At 45.5% G+C, this 16,796-nt stretch overlaps 1 protein-coding gene across 11 annotated transcripts in view; it reads right to left on the reverse strand.

Annotated features, from left to right (window-relative positions):
- MCTP1 (multiple C2 and transmembrane domain containing 1) overlaps positions 1–15,359 on the reverse strand; it is a 425,601-nt gene extending 410,242 nt beyond the window's left edge. For all 11 annotated transcript variants that reach the window (XM_058656258.1, XM_058656260.1, XM_058656255.1 and 8 more), the window contains exon 1: positions 14,340–15,359. In XM_058656258.1, coding sequence (XP_058512241.1) covers positions 14,340–15,062 — 723 coding nt within the window. In that variant the 5' untranslated portion in view covers positions 15,063–15,359. The remainder of the gene's footprint in view (positions 1–14,339) is intronic.
- Positions 15,360–16,796: the final 1,437 nt, after the last annotated feature.

A 16,796-nucleotide genomic window follows, 5' to 3' on the forward strand; every position in this document is an offset into this window, starting at 1 on the left:
AAATCTGGGCTCCCAAGGTCATCTCATTACTTGCTGAAGTTCAAAATCTCCTCGTGCCACTATGAAGTCCTACATAGTCTAGCCTCTCCAAGCCACCTGACGCCCATCTCACACAAACACTCACACATATGCATACACACACACTCCTTTCTTTTATCCCAGCTGCCCCTGTAGTCTTTTCGGTGCCTGCCTTCTGTTGCAGTTTCTCTGCCCAGAACGGTCTGACACCTCACATGTGCCCCCACATCACCCAATTCTGCCCAACTCTGATTCACTCTTTACATGTCACCCTACAGGTCACATCTTGAGGAAACCTTTCCCTGGCTGAACCCTTCCCCCAAGGTGAAGCTGGAGCAAAGTGACAATGCCCATGATCAGACCTGGCAACCCTAGAGCACACCGAGGGAAGCCCGGTAACACAGCAGTCAGACTTAGGACTTTTGAAGTCAGCCACATCAGTCCCAAATCACAACTCTGATACTCACCAGCTGTGGAACCCTGGGCCATTTCCTTGCTGAGCCTCCAAGCGTTCATCTACAAAATGAGGTGAATATCTCCTAACTCCCCAGAGCTGTCACAAAGACTAAACAAAGCAATGTCTGTGAAGCATATGAGAGTGACTGGCACAGCACTTGGAATTATTATTAGCATGAAACATTGGAAGTTGTGCTAAAAGCAGAAGACATTATCTCATATTTTGCCTTCTCTTCGCTAAAGAAATATATCCAACAAGGACATCTTCAAAAAAGAGCTAGATATTCAGCCAACAATTTGCTTGCCTGCCTACAGATCATAACTAGGCTTCGAACACATAGTTTTATTTTCCAGAGGGGTTTAACATGGCTGGAAGTCATGAACACACACAGAACCGACAAGGAGGTCCTAAAAATTTTCACTTTTTAGTTTTTGGAACTCAGCCTGTAGATAAACACCAACCACTCCAATCATGGATAATTTTCTCCAATTCGCAGTGGTGCCTTTATCTTCTTGTTTCTTCAATACTGTGGCTTCAGCCAGGCCCAACTATGGCTGTTATAAGGTATTTGAGAAGTGAACCAAAGGGATGGAAGAACATGTCTGCCCTCCTCTGTGTGTGTCTGTCTCTCTCTGCCATTCAAATGAAAAAAAATTTAAGACAATAACTTCTGTCAAAACTGTTACAAGATTTAAATGGGACAGTGTACATAATCATAATAATATTTGAGATTCTGTGCATAAATTACCTACCAGATAGTTTTATTTACTCCCTCAAAATTCCACACCTATTAAGGAAGATAAGAAAACACTGACAGAAACACAATGTGGCTATTACACAGAAAACATGCAATAGCAAAAGAGTTACAATTCAGTTTATGTTCCTAACAATAAAAGCAATAATGAAAGCAACAATGATGACCTAGTGGGGTACCTGGTGAGGATGACCTGCCAATCAAGAATTACTAGTGACATCTTTTCCTGGTAATCAAAGAGAGCTTAGGTAGCTTTCAACCAATAAATAGTGAAGCCAAGGAAACGTCTGACTCCAGTGTTATCTATTACACTACCTCTGTCTTTATTAACTTACTTTCTAGAAGCTAATCTTTATTTTAGGAATCTGGGGAGAAAACGAAAGTGGGAAAAGTCTTCGGTGTCATGTGAGACAGTGGATAAAAACGTGCGCTTGAGATCCTATTTTCCTTGACTGTGTTGACAGGGTACAACGTACAGCTCAGAGCCCTATTTCTAGTGTTTGAGGCAGGGACTATGGCAGAAGAAACCTACATACCAATGACACTGATGAGTAACTTCTAGGACATTAGTTCATGTCCTGTGGTTGGGTTTCCTCTTCTGGGAACTGCAAAAGACACCTAACCCAAGTGTTGCACAGAATCAGTGTGTAGTACAACACAGCAAGCACTTGGAATGACACCCAATATACAAGAGATGCCACATCCACCTGAGGCTTTCCAAAGGTCATTATTTTTGCAAGAGCTATTCAAAAAGTTCATGGAAAATGCTTAGTAGGAAAAAAATCAACGAGGGGATTTCAATTTTTTACATCAAAATAAATTTACCTGTTATTTCCATTTCTTATCATTTTAAGTTATAATCAAAAGCAATAAATAGTGTAAGAACTTTTTTCTTAATGCCAAAGAGAAGCAGTAGCAGAAAACCCAGGTCTTTAAGCCCACAAACAAAGCCCCTGCTGTCCCAGATCCATTCCTTCCTCATTCTCACTTTGAGGAGATTTCAAAGAATGAGCAGCCGGTAATTATCGGAACACACATCTCTATGATCCTTCTCTCGGATTAAAGATGATCAACCACATCCACAGAGTAGCTCGCCAAAATGCTGCCTCGTTTGTCATCTGTAAGGATCATCTGGTGAGGATAAAAACAGACCAGGCTGGGGACACACATCACGGCCATCCGTGATTGTAGCAGCTGGGTTTAGAAGGATTAAGAAGATGATCTAATAGGCCCTCTCCCACAGAAACTGTAAGTATCACATATTCTTACAGGAAAATGCTGCTGTCATTTGAAGACAGTACAGTTCTCACTCACCAGCTTCAGTTCAAAGGAGGATTCCTCATTCTCTGAGGAACACAGCCCTTCGTAGGCCAATTGGGCCATCTTCTCACCCATCTTTCTCTTTGGCTAGGATGCTCATTGCACATCTACGCAGATGAAACAAACCATTTGTAAAGATCGTCTCAGCACAGACATTTTTCAGATTTAAACAGAAGGTTAAAATTAGATAAGGAGGGATACTGGCTTTCTAATTATCTTTGGCCAAGGAAAAAATAGGAAGTGTGTGAAGAGAAGGTACCTGCATAAGTATAAAGAATGTCAAAGAAACCCCAAACACCACAAACACTACAGGGAGAGTTGATATAGCATATATATTCATATACATACACACACACACACACACACACATATCACAAAAGCTAAAAACTGGCTGGTCTTTTTAAAAATGTTTATTTTTATTTAAAAGGCCAATTACATAGAGAAGGAGAGAGAGATGTCCTTGATCCACTGATTCATACCCCAGATGGCTGGAAAAGCCAGAGCTGAGCCAATAGGAAGTCAGGAACCAGGAGCTTCTTACAGATCACCCACATGGGTACCGAAGCCCAATGACCTGGACCATCTTCTGCTGCTTTCTCAGGTCATTAGCAGGGAGATGGATCAGAAGTAGAACAGCTGGGACTCAAACTCGTGGCCCTATGAGATGCTGACACCACAGGATTAACCTGATCACTGGCCCCATCGGCCTTTCCTTTCCCTGCCCATTTTCCAAGCAGGGAAACAGAAGTCAAATACCTTTGTGACAGAGATTAGGAAGGCAGAAACAGAAGAGCCAAGACCCAAGCCATACCCCACTGGACAGTTTTGGGACAGAATTCAGTATGTGAATCCTGACTGGTCACCCATTCACGTGCCATGTCTTTCCATGCCAAGTGCCACGTGGTTCTTCCTTGGGTCTGGCAAAACTCATGAGAAAAGAAAAGCTGAAGGCAAAGAAAGGGAAAACAGCAACTAGATGGGAGCAGATGTAAGATCACTTGATAGAATCTCATCTTTCCTTTAAAGCTCAGAGGTGGAGAGCATGGGACCTGGGAACTCCACATACTATAGGTTTCCCACCAGCTCTGTTGGCGCCATTACTTCCTGCAAATGGAGAGGGGAAAACTCACGGAACCCAGCAATGCTGTTTTTGTCTTTTTCTTGAAACTCAACTGGCACATGTACAAGGCTGGACAGCCAAGCCAAGTCATGATCAGAACTGCAAATCATCTCTGTTCCTCACCAAACCAATGGGTTAAGTGAATAGGAATCATATATACACAATGGAATGTTATGCTATTATAAAGGACCTGGAGGTTGCTAAGTTAAATTAGCCAGACATAGAATGACAAATATATGCTCATGTGGGAAAGCTAAAGAAGTTGATCTCATTGATGCGAAAAACAGAACAGTGGCTAACTGGAGACTGGGACAAGGAGGAGGAGTTGGGGAGGATGGGTCAACAGGTATAAAACTGCAATTAGAGAGGAGGAATACATTCGAGCATTCTGTGGCACAGTACAGGAACAAGTTAAAATAATTCATCGTATATTTCAAAACAACTAGGGAAGGGGACTTTGAAAATATTTGAGGGAATGCATATGTGAATTACCCTGATTTGATCATTCCACATTGTCTTGAAATATCACACTGTAGCCCACACAGCTATGTAGCAGTTACAAACTGTCAATGGAGAAGAAAAGATGCAACAGTGGGAACTAAGGAAATCAAAGCAGCAGAAAGGGAGGAGAGGGGAAGTTGTTGGCCTTGTACATGCTCAGCTGCAGGCAGCAAGGCCGCCACTGAGCCGCGGCCCTCATCCTACAAGGCGTTGGCCACAGCACTGCGCTAGCAGAGCTTGTCTCCCCAATCTATTCCCATCATCCCCAGAGACACTTTGGAAAGCGCTCAGGTTTCTAATTTAGGATGGTGAGAAAACAGTTCAAGGACAGTTACAAAGTGCTGGATTTTCCTTTTATGAAAAGCTATTCTGCATTTCCCACAGAAGAACAAGAGTCCACCATGGCCTCAAGGATCTAAACAGTACATAACTGCTGTTCTCAGAGGATCTGGGGCATTTTTCAGAAATTCACCATTTGCCACATGCACATCTCAACCTTGCTTCAAAGGAAAAAAAATGCATGCTTAGCTTGAATGAAAACTTCCAGCCAAGCTTTTGGATTGCACACCCTCTCAGAACTCTCTACAAGGCCACTCTGAAATCAGGCACTGTAATAGTTCAGGCCACAAGGAAGCAGAAGAGGCTTGCTTTTTTGTCCAATTTTTTTTAAGTCAGCAAAACTACATTTCTCCATTTCTTTTGCTCCACTACCAATCACCACTTCCAGTGCCCAGGGCTCCAAGAAGAAATGAGTTTTGAGAAACTAACAAACTTATTCCCAATACTTGAGTTACTTCATGATGCTCCTGCTTATTTCTGAATATTCTTGCCTTGGACTTTTGTCATCTGCTTCTATTACTATCCCATTAGTCCTCACTCTGAAGTTTGAGAAGCTGCTGAAAACAGTGGAATACGTTATTTAATGTTTTTTAGATCCACTCATGGTACAGTAGAAATAATTGCATATGGAAGAGATTGAAAGTTCAGGCAGATGTTGGCTCAGGCAGATGTCTGCTTCTGCACCATTGTCCTACTTTGACAAGAATCCACCCAACTGCAGCACACTCGAGCAGGTGGCTGCTTCTCATCTATTCCTTCAATTTCTCCCCACTTTTCATCAAAATTATCTTCCTGGGGGCTGGTTAGGTAACTCAACAGGCTGATTCCCATCTTGCAGTCTTGGTATCCCACATCAATGCAGGTTCCTGTCCCGGGTGCTCTACTTCTGATTGAACTCCCTGCTTACAACCCGAGAAAGTAGTGCAGGGTGGTTCAAGTCCTTGGGACCATACACCCATGGAAGGGGCTCCACTGTGACCATTCGAGTGATCCAATGGATATAGGGTCTGTCCCTCTCTGTTACTACGTCTTTCTGTAAATCTGTCCTTCAAATTAAAATCAATCTTTTTAAAAACAGGGTGAATGAATGATTTTTTGAAAAACCTTAATCCTTGGGCCTGGTGGAATAACCTAGTAGCTAAAGTTCTTGTTTTGCACACACCGGTATCCCACACGGGAGCCAGTTCCCATCCCAGTGGCCCCGTTTTCCATCCAGCTCCCTGCTTGTGGCCTGGAAAAGCAGTCGAGGACAGTCCAAAGCTTTGGGACCCTGCACCGGCATGGGAGACATTGAAGAGGCTCCTGTATCCTGACTTCAGATCGGCTCAGCTTCAGCCACCTGGTGAGTGAATCAGAGGATGAAGATCTTCCTCTCTGTCTCTCCTCTCTGTATATCTAACTTTCCAATAAAAATAAACCTTAAAAAAACTCAATCCTCACTCTCAAAGATTTTTTAATGAAATTATTGCTGTATAGAACCAAAAGGTTTCAAGGCCAAAAGCAAAGGGTAAACATGCTGAAAGTAACAGTCCACTTCCCCCTTGTCAAAGCCTCAGTTGAATCCCTGCTCTCTCAATTCTTTCTCTTTGGTCACTAAGCCCAGAGCACTGCCCAATCCAAAGCCCTTCCTGGAGGCCGTGCAGCCTGCATAGCCAACCTCACCCTCTGAAAATTCAGGATGACCCAGGCCCCCATCCACCCAGGGCCTCCAGGGCTCCCGCTGTGCCCTGCGGCACACTCTTCAGTTGCCACCATGGTTCCCCTCATTTCTACCTGTCTGCCCATGGTTTCCTCTTATTTGAGGCTTCAGTCACACTCGGCTCCCTGTTGCTTGCACACAAGGCATGGGACATCTCTGCACACCTTCTCAATGGCAACATTCTCTCACTATCACTCTTACTCCCAGTCGCATGGCAACACAAAGCAGGTGGAACACCCTCAGACTGCCACTGGCAAACCTCCAACCTTCACTTACCCTCATCTTCACTGCCTTCTGCCACCTGCCAGGGAAAAGGGGTGCTCCTGCTAGCTGAATGCTTGGGAAGACAGTCTCCCTCTGATGTGTGTGGCCCACCTCAAGACATGTCCTTGGGGACCAGACCCATCTATCACAGGCCCTTTACCTTCATCCCCAGCCTCATTGTCCTGACAGATCCTGGTTCATTAGCTTGCCCAGGCGATCCTCATTTTTAAAAGGTTTAAATATTTTTACTGGAAGGCATATTTACAGAGACAGACAGAGAAAGATCATTCATCTGCTGGTTCACTCCCCAAGTGGCTACAAGGACCAGAACTGAGCTGATCTGAAGCCAGGAACAAGAAAATTCTTCTGGGTCTCCCACACTAATGCAGAATCCAAAGGTTTTGGGCCATCCTCCACTGTCTTCCCAGGCCACAATCAAGGAGCTGGATGGAAAGTGGAGCAGCCAGGACATGAACCTGCACCCATATGGGATCCCAGCACATGCAAGTGGGTGATTTAGCCAATAGGCTCTCGCACTAGGCCCAGCATTCCTCATTTTTAAAAAGCATCCCATGACCCCTTTCAACAGTTTTTTCTTCTCCTGCTACCACTGCTTACATGCCCCATAGAAAATCAAGTCCATGTACCCACCCGCCCCCTTTCCACACCTTCAACCCACTGCATGTTAACACACATCTGACCACTGACATCTTCCACCCACCCTCTCCACTACTTTGTCAAATACACTGGTACCTGTTAGATCCTGGACAACAAATGCCTGGCACATGGAGTAAAGGAAATAGAAAAGGATAGTCAGACATGAGCTCTCTGAGGCAGAGGTTCAAACTTTATTCAAAATCTTACTGCACCATGCAACATCCAAGTTTCAGAATAGTAGAGTTCACATTTTTTCTTTGTATTTGAGTCTTCAAACTGAAACCACATCTCAATTCCAGCTGGACACATTTCCAGAGGACCTGGCAGCTGCCATGGGAGAAAATAACACATCTCTAGATGCTCAGTGGTTAGACAGGTCTAGCCTTACAAGAGCTCAGAGAATGGGGAGAGAAATATTGAGGGAAAAGAACAAAACCGGGTATTGATGTTAAAGGGCAGGCATTGGAGATGTGTAAAATGGCAGAGAAGGGAATACAAACTCAGAAAGCAATGAGAATCAACTGCTGTCCAGGAGAATCATCCTTGAACAACAAATGCAGCTGACCAGCACTTCAGATATTCTGGCAAGAGACTGTGGTGCTTTCTAATTAGCCTCAGTAGCAGATAGGGGGTCCCTATAAACAACCAGGCAACTGAACTGCATGTGGCGAGTGAAGACTGGATTCTTCATCAGCACCAGGATCTCACTCTTAATCTTGGCTGGGAGAGGATGAACAAGGACTACTTCTCAAGGATGACATGGAATGCAAGCATGTTCAGGACACAAAGCAGGTCAAGTAGATGGGCCAAAAAGTGGCAGTGAATCAGGCAGGAGGGTATGTAGAGCAAAGACCCAAGTGGAATTTAAGACGCACAGGCCATGCCTGAGGCCATGCTGGCAGGGAGCTAGGCTCCAGAGGTATATGCTCACTGTCAGAAGACACTAGGGTGCATAACCAGATAACCCAGAGAGGAGCCCCAGGAGACATCTCTGAGCCAGAGACTCCAGAAACAGTACAGCCAACACCAGCCTCCATGTGGGCATAATACAGTAGCCACCTGCTAGGTGACCCATCCTTCCTTCAGACCCCAAGACAAGAACCAGAACTACAGCTGAGCCACCAGCTGGGGGATCAATAAATGGCACATACACTTGCCAGGCTTGTAAGGACTTGGAAGCAAAAATTAGAAGAACACCACCATACAACCTTCAAGTGATCTGGAAGCCTTACCAGAGACCTAATCTCCAAATGGTCCTGGCCCATTCATTTACTCCTTCTTTCATTCAGCAGCATCGATTGAACTGTCTTCCCTTGAACTGCTTTGCAATACCACCTCCATAGGTCGATTTTGTAAGGCTTTCCCAAGTGTATCATAACAAAACTGGCAGGACAAGTGAAGGCAGCTCTGGCTTAAGCAAAATAGGTTCAGGTTGCTAACACAGACTTTCCAATAAGGGGCCTCTCTTAATAAGACAAGTGGGATTAGGAAGCTGCAGTGACCCTAACATGTCCAAAGTAGTAATGCTTTGTCATCTGTGCTATAGCAAGATTACTTACAGCACAAAAGAACAGGAAATAAACCTGGTACAAAATCTCAAGAAAAGGACCTATTTGTGTTTCAACAGGTTAAGCCGCAGCTTGCAATGTCACACATCAGACTGTTGGTTTGAGTCTTGGCTGTTCCATTTCATACCCATTCCCTACTAAGGCACCTGGGAAAGTAATGAAAGAGGGCCCAAGGATTTGTTCTACTGCCACTCATGCAGGAGGCCTGGATGGAGTTCTCGGCTCCTTGAGTCAGTCTAGTCCCAACACCAGTGCTACACCCTGTCTCCCCATCTTTCTGCTTTTCAAATAACTTCAGCTCTTAAAAAAACAAGGGACTTCAGAATAAAATTGTTCTCTGAAAATGACAGTACACATAAATTATAAATCTTAATGAAAATACAATTTCTATGTTGTGTTTAAACTGACATCAAACAAAACTAATTGGAGATCTCATGAAAATTATGATATTCTGATTTTTGTGTTTGGGGATTAAAGGTCATAATGACAAGAGATCTGTACAAATGAGGGAATAAAATGTTTTGAATAAAATCTTGAATTTCAATGTGATGGGAATTACATTCTACACTGATCAGAAAAAGTGTGAGTTAGCAGAAAACATTTACTGTGATGAGAAAATCAAAAGTGTGCAGGAAATTGAAGATGATGATGATACTTAACGGTCTGGACAAACCAAACTGTACACAGACAATAAAGATTATCTTTCAAGTGAACAAAAAAATGACTTCAGAAAAAAGTATGTTGACTATGTTTAACTTTACCAAAAGGGAAATATGTCATAAGTAGGTACGGTTTTCACTCCAGTTTTGCACCAAAACACAAGCTTACACAAGCATGTTCTAGGATAATATCTAGTTCACATTAAACAAACCAAAAAAAAAAAAGTTTTTAAACAGTGACCCTTACTATCAAAAAGCAATTTTATTTAAGATGCTTAGTTCACTGTAGTGAGGAAAAATGAAACTTTCAGTTATGTTTTCCAGCAGCAAAAGTCAAACCAACGTGATTCCAAAAAACAAAAACATATAACATGCTTGCCATGTTATAAAAAGTGGAGATCAAGAAAAAACACGAAACTGACTTTGAATCTGAAGATCAACAATTATTACAACTTTATCTAGACACATCACTCACTTTTCATGCATCAACAGAGAATGTTTTAATAATCACGATAAGCAAAGAAGCCATACTGCATTTTCTTTGAGGTACTTGAAGTACTCCAAGGATACACTACGAACCCTTATTTTGTGAAACCATGTGGTATTACCAAATAAGCACTACACAAGGAAAGGGAGAAATGTTTGTCCTACTTTCCTGAATCCATTAATGCTATTTTTGCCTTCAAAGTACTTATTTACTCTTTCATTACAATGCATACACACTTGATAAAAGTAATATTTTCCTGTTTACTGTTCCTGAGGCTATGATGTCGCCAGCACTTCCTTGGTTACTCTTCAGCTAACTTTCCTATCACTTCCATTAAATTAATACACATCTTACATTCAAGGAAAAAAACTGGAAGAAGTCTCAGATAAATTTAAGCCATAACATGTGTGCATACATACACACACAACAGTTGCAAAGCGTCAATACACTGTTCATACGGAGCATCTACTGTGTTTCAAGCCCTTCTCTCACAAGATGGACATGTACCACTCCCAACCAGGCAAGAGTTGTAGTTTTCAAACCTTGAAAACATGACAGAAGTAAAAGGTTAACGGGGAATATTCTTTTCCAAAGGAAGCCTGTTCCTCTTCCTAATCCTTTTCTTTGGGAATAAACTGATGATCCCAGCATTCCTCTCTTGGATGTTTTAATCTGTCAAATCCAGCTCCAAAATGTTCCTAGATTTCATATACCCTCACTGTGAATTGGAAAGATGCTACTTATGAAGCTAAGCCACTATCAATGCTTTTAGGAGCTTTAAGATAGCTTTTTAGAAATTAACATCAGAAATCATGCTTTTAAATCTATGCCTTCCCCAAGATCAATCTGTGTACCTTGAAGTAATGTTTAAAACAACTGAAAAATATTCATAGATAGCAAAAATTGACCCAAATCACATTTGGGGATAACTTTTCAGAAATATGGGCTTTATACTCAAGTTCAAGTACTTAGTAAGGCAAGACACATTCTGGGAACAAATTAAATCTTAAAAAAATAATTTTCCACAATCTGATAAAGGATTCCAGTTATGCTTTAGAAATTCTATCCCAATGAATAAACACTCCTCTTGCTATATTTAAAAATATTTCTATCATATACTGCATAATTTGCCCACTTCTTTTCAAAAACACTTTTTTTTGCTCTGTGAAAACAATCTTGGCAAAATTTATTTAAAGGGAGAAAAAAATAAAAGGTAAACATTCCTCAACATGACATGCTTTTGTTAACACACTAAAAAAGAAAAAAATGCAACATTCATCCCTTACTCTTAAAATACTGATTCTAGCAAAATATAATTTTAGTAACTCATCAAGGCATAATACATAAAATTGGCATGTTTCTGATATGCACACAAATCTAGAAACCAGCTTTCCCAACTGTGCTGCAGAAAACGAAAATGCATCTGGTGTGACAATATGGCCTGACACGTGAACTAGATCAGTGGGAAGAAAGGAGCTTCTTTGCTCTGTGTTTTTCTTAGTCTCAAAGCAGAGCATTTTAAATAATGCACACATGCCAACAGCAAGGCATTATTAACTCCGCTAATCTGTGTTCCAGAGGTACATGCCACTACCAAAGACATAATAGCGAGAAGGCAGGCAGGGGCATGGAGGCGGCAGAGCTTGCTGGCTTCCATCACCGTACATCAGAAATTTCCAAATCTCTTGCCTCAGCAGTACAAACTGACTTTTGTGCCTTGGCTCGACATCTCCAGCCTCTGTCAGGAGTGTGCACATATGCTGTTGGGGCCTCATGCTGGGCTGCTGGTGGAGACACAGGGGAGTGCGTTGGAGAACACGGGTGATGCCAGGCACAAGCAGAGAACAACAGAACACTGTCAAGAATACACCTGTTTTTGCAACAAATTTCATCTCTGTCATGGAAGATCTTTGCACCTATGTGATCTGAAGAGGAAGTAAATGCTTGTGTTGCCTTTTCATGAAAATACACCCAGCTATACAAATGAACTGGGAATACAAGGGCCAGGTGCTACTGCTAGGCGGTCCCTCCCCACACTCAGGTATTTTTGGAGACAGGAGAGCAAGGCGAGACAAGACCCCTAACAGGCAGGAGGCTCTAAGGGGCACAGCCAAGGCAGATGAGCAGCTCCTGAACAGTCCAGTGAATCCTGGTTCCAGTTTCCTCTCTCCTTGTCCCGTTTCTCAGAGATTCTTTGCCTTTGGGTCCCAAGGACCCAGGGACACGCCTGCTACATTGGTGAGACAGTGCTCATCCCCAAGCTGCATCTGTGGCTGATGACAAGCAAAGCTGTCTGCTTCCTCCAGGGACAAAACTGCAAGAGCCCCATGGCCTCTCTTACTGAGCCAGCAAGCCCTTCTAGGCTATTGTCCTTCCTGCCTACATCCACCTGTCACCTAGTTTTTGGAAAAATTGCTATTAAATTTCCCCTATTAAAATGCTGGTTCTTTTAAATGGAAAAACTCCTTTAGAATTAGATTCCAAGTGACAGTACCCTATGTAAATGTGCAGTCAAACAGGCAACAACAGCACCACAGCAGAGATCACACAAGGGCTCTCCCATCATAAAATTGATTGCATGGTAGCAGTGGAAGGGGGGAGCTTTAGAGTGCATCTATACACATACCTCCAGTACTATCAATGAGACCAAAGTCTCCCCCAAAATGTACCAAGTTCTACAAGTTGTCCCAAGCAGCTACAATAATGGAAAGAACCTAGAGCCTGGCTAGATGATATCTTTTTGTCAGCTACTAACAGTGTGAGCCTAGAACAGATTAATTAATTTCTTTGAGCACTGGTTCCCTAATCTACAAGTTGACAATTAGAAGTTGCAGCTCACAGAGCTCCTATAAGGGTTAGAGCATGTAGGATTACATCAAACCAAGGCATGCATGATGCTGGCTTAGCATCTTCTCCAAAGGCAGTGGAGATCTCCTGAATGTAAAATTCAAAGTCAGATACTAGTATTTTAGAAAATCCAGATAAATTTCTTAGAAACTTTTGGTAGAACATAAAGATTAATTTAAAATTCTCTAGCTTTGAAACTATCTTGGTTCAGTGAACCGCAAAGTGATTTTGCAAGCTAATGTTCACCATGACACATATCTTGCAAAATAAATCAATTACTGTTGTTCTATTATTCCTGCAAAGTGATTTATCAAGTTAACAGCCACAGCACTGTGACATTTATCTCTCAAAGTAAATCAATTACTTATTGCTGTATTATTCCGGAAGGAAAAATAAATTATAAATATTCCCCATTCAAATTCTGTGCAAGTCAACAATAAATATTTTCTGTCGCATTTAATTAATCATATGTTGAATTAAAATTATGCTTTTTGATTCTATTGGAAACCAAGTACAAAGCTTCCCTCCAGGCTATATTCAAGATGACAGATCAGATAACAGATACTGATTCTTATCACTATTATCCATACATAATTTTCTGGAAATGAACTCTTCGCACAGAACAAGTGTTGGCTACCACAAGAAAATGTGCCTAACCCTAAGATACTTCCTCACTCTGGTTTACTGTCTAAAACCACACTCATACAGTTTAACAAAATTTTTCAACTCAAAAGCCCACCTGTTCCTTTATCTTACTTTTGAAAACTTGGCCTTTTACCTTAATTAAAACTTCACTACACCTGTCATCTATCTTTCCTAGTTACTCCTGGCCAAGACCAGAGTTTCAATAAAATGTCTTGAGAGAAAAGACAGGGTGAAGTTTCTGAAATACAAATCCTAGTACTAACGTGCTCTTATCCAACATTTGTAATTTTAAAAAAGAAGAGAGCTCTCTCATCCCAGCAAGCCTCTCAGGGAGTCATCTTACAAATCTTAAAGGCAAAATGTTCAATAAAAACACACGGGAACGACGCTTGTTCGAGCAAAGGGCCAAGGGGACGATTAGGCAGCATACTTAGGAACAGCCTAAGCTAACCTAAGGCCACAGGTGTGGATGTTTAACTAGGAGGAACTGCCACGTTCTCCACTAGCAAGCAGCAACCCAGGCGCAGCGGGGCAAAATCCTACGTGTGGCTATCCCAGCCAGGGAGCTCACCTGCGCCATCAACGCACCTGCGCGTATTTCTTTTTGCCACGTGCTTCCTATTAGTTCCTCTCCATACAGCCATACACGCTGCCGTTAAAGTTCTTGACTTTATTTCTCTTACGCCTATTTGGGACTTAGTAAGAACATCTCCTTCAAGGAGACCTCCAAAATATATCCACCTCGTATCTGTCGTTTCCATGGCCCGTCTTGGAGCCACCCAAGCTGCTTCCGGCAACAGGTGTCAGCTTTACCAAAAATACCAAATCCCGGGTCCAAGTTAGGGCTCTTCGCCTCTACCACACCCGAGCCTGAAGCCAGCTTTCCCACTGTCTGATCCACCTAGCAGCTTGACCCTCGCTCCAGCTGCCGGGCTGGAGCCCTCGCACCGCGGGAGGCGTGACCGCAAACACCTCAATTCCCGCCGGGCCCACTGGGCACTCACCTGACTGCTGCCCAGTTCCTCGCCCTTCTCCGGGGTCCCGGGCTCTGCAGGGCTCGGCGCTGACTCTAAGGGCTGCGGTGGCGGCGGTTCCAGCAGCTGCTCCAGACAGGCGGTGCCCGGCAGAGATGAGCTCTTCTGATGGCACAAGTGCGCCCCGGAGTCCCGACGCCGGGCATCTTGGTCGCAGGCGCGGTCGCCCCTCGGGGGTGGCTGGGGCGAGGAGGACAGGGAGGATGAGGCGGATGAAGAGGAGAGAGCCGAGTCCGGGGAGCGTCCACCAGGAGGCGTCACTCGGGATGCTCCGGCGCCCGCCGAGGGCCCCTTTCCGGCGGGCAGCAAATGTTCGCGGAGTCGGCGGCGCAGCGTGGAGCCCTGCTCCGCTCTGCCTGCGCCTCCGGGCTCCAGGGGCTCGGGCGAGGAGCAGCACAGGTTGGGCTGGGAGGAGGAGAAGACCCGATCCAGCACCTGCTTCCGTTTCTTAAAACCGCTCCACCTGCTGCCCACACCGGCCAGCACGTCCCGCGTGCGCCCTGGGGGCGGCGGGGAGGCCGACGGGGTGTCCGCAGTGCGGCGCTCGGAGCCCCCCGTGCGCCCGCCCCCGCCCTTGCCCTTGCCCACTCCCAGCTGCAGGTTCTTCCAGAGCCGGGCCTGGAAGGAGGAGGAGGAGGAGGAGGACGGCGCCGGCTCGGGCTCTCCAGCCGCCACCGCAGCCCGGGGCTCCATCCTCCACCCCCTGCTCCTCCTCTCCCCTCCTCCTCCTTCTCTTCCTCCTCCTGCTTCTCCTTCCCCCGCGCCGGCGGCGTCTCCTCTCGGAGCCCGGCGGCGGCGGACGCAGCAGCAAAAGCCCGGGGTGCCCAGCGGCTTCAGGCCAGCTCCGAGCAGAGAAGCTGCTGAGGCTCGCCGGCCGCGGGTATCCGGCGCCGCCTCTTCCTCCTGCACCTGCGGGTCTGAGCCGGCGCCGTCACCGACTCCAGGCCGAGATGCCTGCAAAGTTTCAAGCTCGGAGTTCCGCGGCTCCAGTCCACTGGAGTCCCCCAGGCCGCGCCCTGGCGCCCTTTCTTCGTGGGGCCAAGCTCACGAAGCTGCACGAGCTCGGGCGTGCGCGTCCAGCAGCGCCAGGGACCGCACCCGGTGCCCTCTGGGCAGCACCTGTCAACAGCAGGGACTGCTGCCTCCAAACTGGGCGCGCACGCCGCTCGCAGCACCGGGCGCGTCTGGTTGGAGATGCTGCCACGGACCAGCAGCCTGGGCCAAGCGCGCCAAGACCATGATCCAGCTCCCAGGTGGAAGGGCAGGCTAGAGGCAGGCGGAGCAGGGCAGGGCCCGGAGCCCGCCTGTGTTCAGGGATCGGGCCACGCTTTCCCCCGCAGCTCGTTCGCTGGCGATCTTAACAGTCTCTGGAAGTGAGCCTCGGCCGAATCGCGCCCAGAACCCCTCCGCGCTCTGACATCGTCCGTGCCTGCCGGGGCCCCGCGGCGCTCCCCGGGTCTAGGAGGAGAGTTTTGACTTCTCAGGTCTCAGTCTGTCTCCTCCCGCCCCTCCCCGCCCTCGATTTGCATGTGCGCAGGTGACTCCTCTGAGCATCAGCATCTAGCAGTTTCCCGAGTCTGCAGATAAACACTGTGCAGGCTTTTACTGGGGACCAAGGTGGGAGAGGGAGCGGTGCTCGCTGCCTCCAACCCCATTCGCTATAAAGAGCATCTCGCTCTTGTCAATCCAGTGCTTTCTTTAGCGACTTCATGAGGCTCCCAGCACAGCAAATGGGTAAGGCTTTGCTTCTCTGGCAATCTACTTGTCTAGGGTAGAGCAGTAAAGTTTCTTAGGCAGGAGAGCTTTCTGAAAGGCAGGCAGCCAATGCCCCTTCTATTGTTCCACTGTACCCCTAAGTACGCATAACAGGGGAGAGGCGCATAAGAGTTGGCACCCCACTATTTGATTACTGTTTGGTCCGGCTACTGGCTGCCATTGGCGATGTTAACCTACTTCTCTATAAAAAAAATTGTTTTCAATTATGGCAAATATTAAGTTTCAGCGAGCACCCAATGGAAGCCAAGCACTGTGGCAGGTTCTGGGGATACTCCTGTGGATACAAGACCAGGGTTCCCCCCACACGGAGAGAGACAACGAATCGCTTTTCTAACCATCAAAGGGCTCATGTAGACTGTGAAACGGGTCCTAACAGAGTGGCTTTAGGCAAGGGCTGACAAAGAACATGCTAGGCACCCAACTGTGTGCTTCAGAGAAACAATGAATACCTTTCCAAACACAGGGCACACTTATACTGAAGAACTACATACTTGTTTATCTGGAACTAAAACTAACTGGATGTTTGCATTTTTATATGTGAAGTATGGGATCTCCATATGGAGAGTTTTCTTGGTTTGGGGGGGGGCAGAGTTAAACGTGTGTAGAGGGTTTCTCAAGAAGATAAAATTTGAGGACAAAGAGCTAGCCAAA

The sequence above is a fragment of the Ochotona princeps genome, chromosome 28 (assembly GCF_030435755.1).
Source record: "Ochotona princeps isolate mOchPri1 chromosome 28, mOchPri1.hap1, whole genome shotgun sequence".
Lineage (NCBI taxonomy): Eukaryota > Metazoa > Chordata > Mammalia > Lagomorpha > Ochotonidae > Ochotona > Ochotona princeps.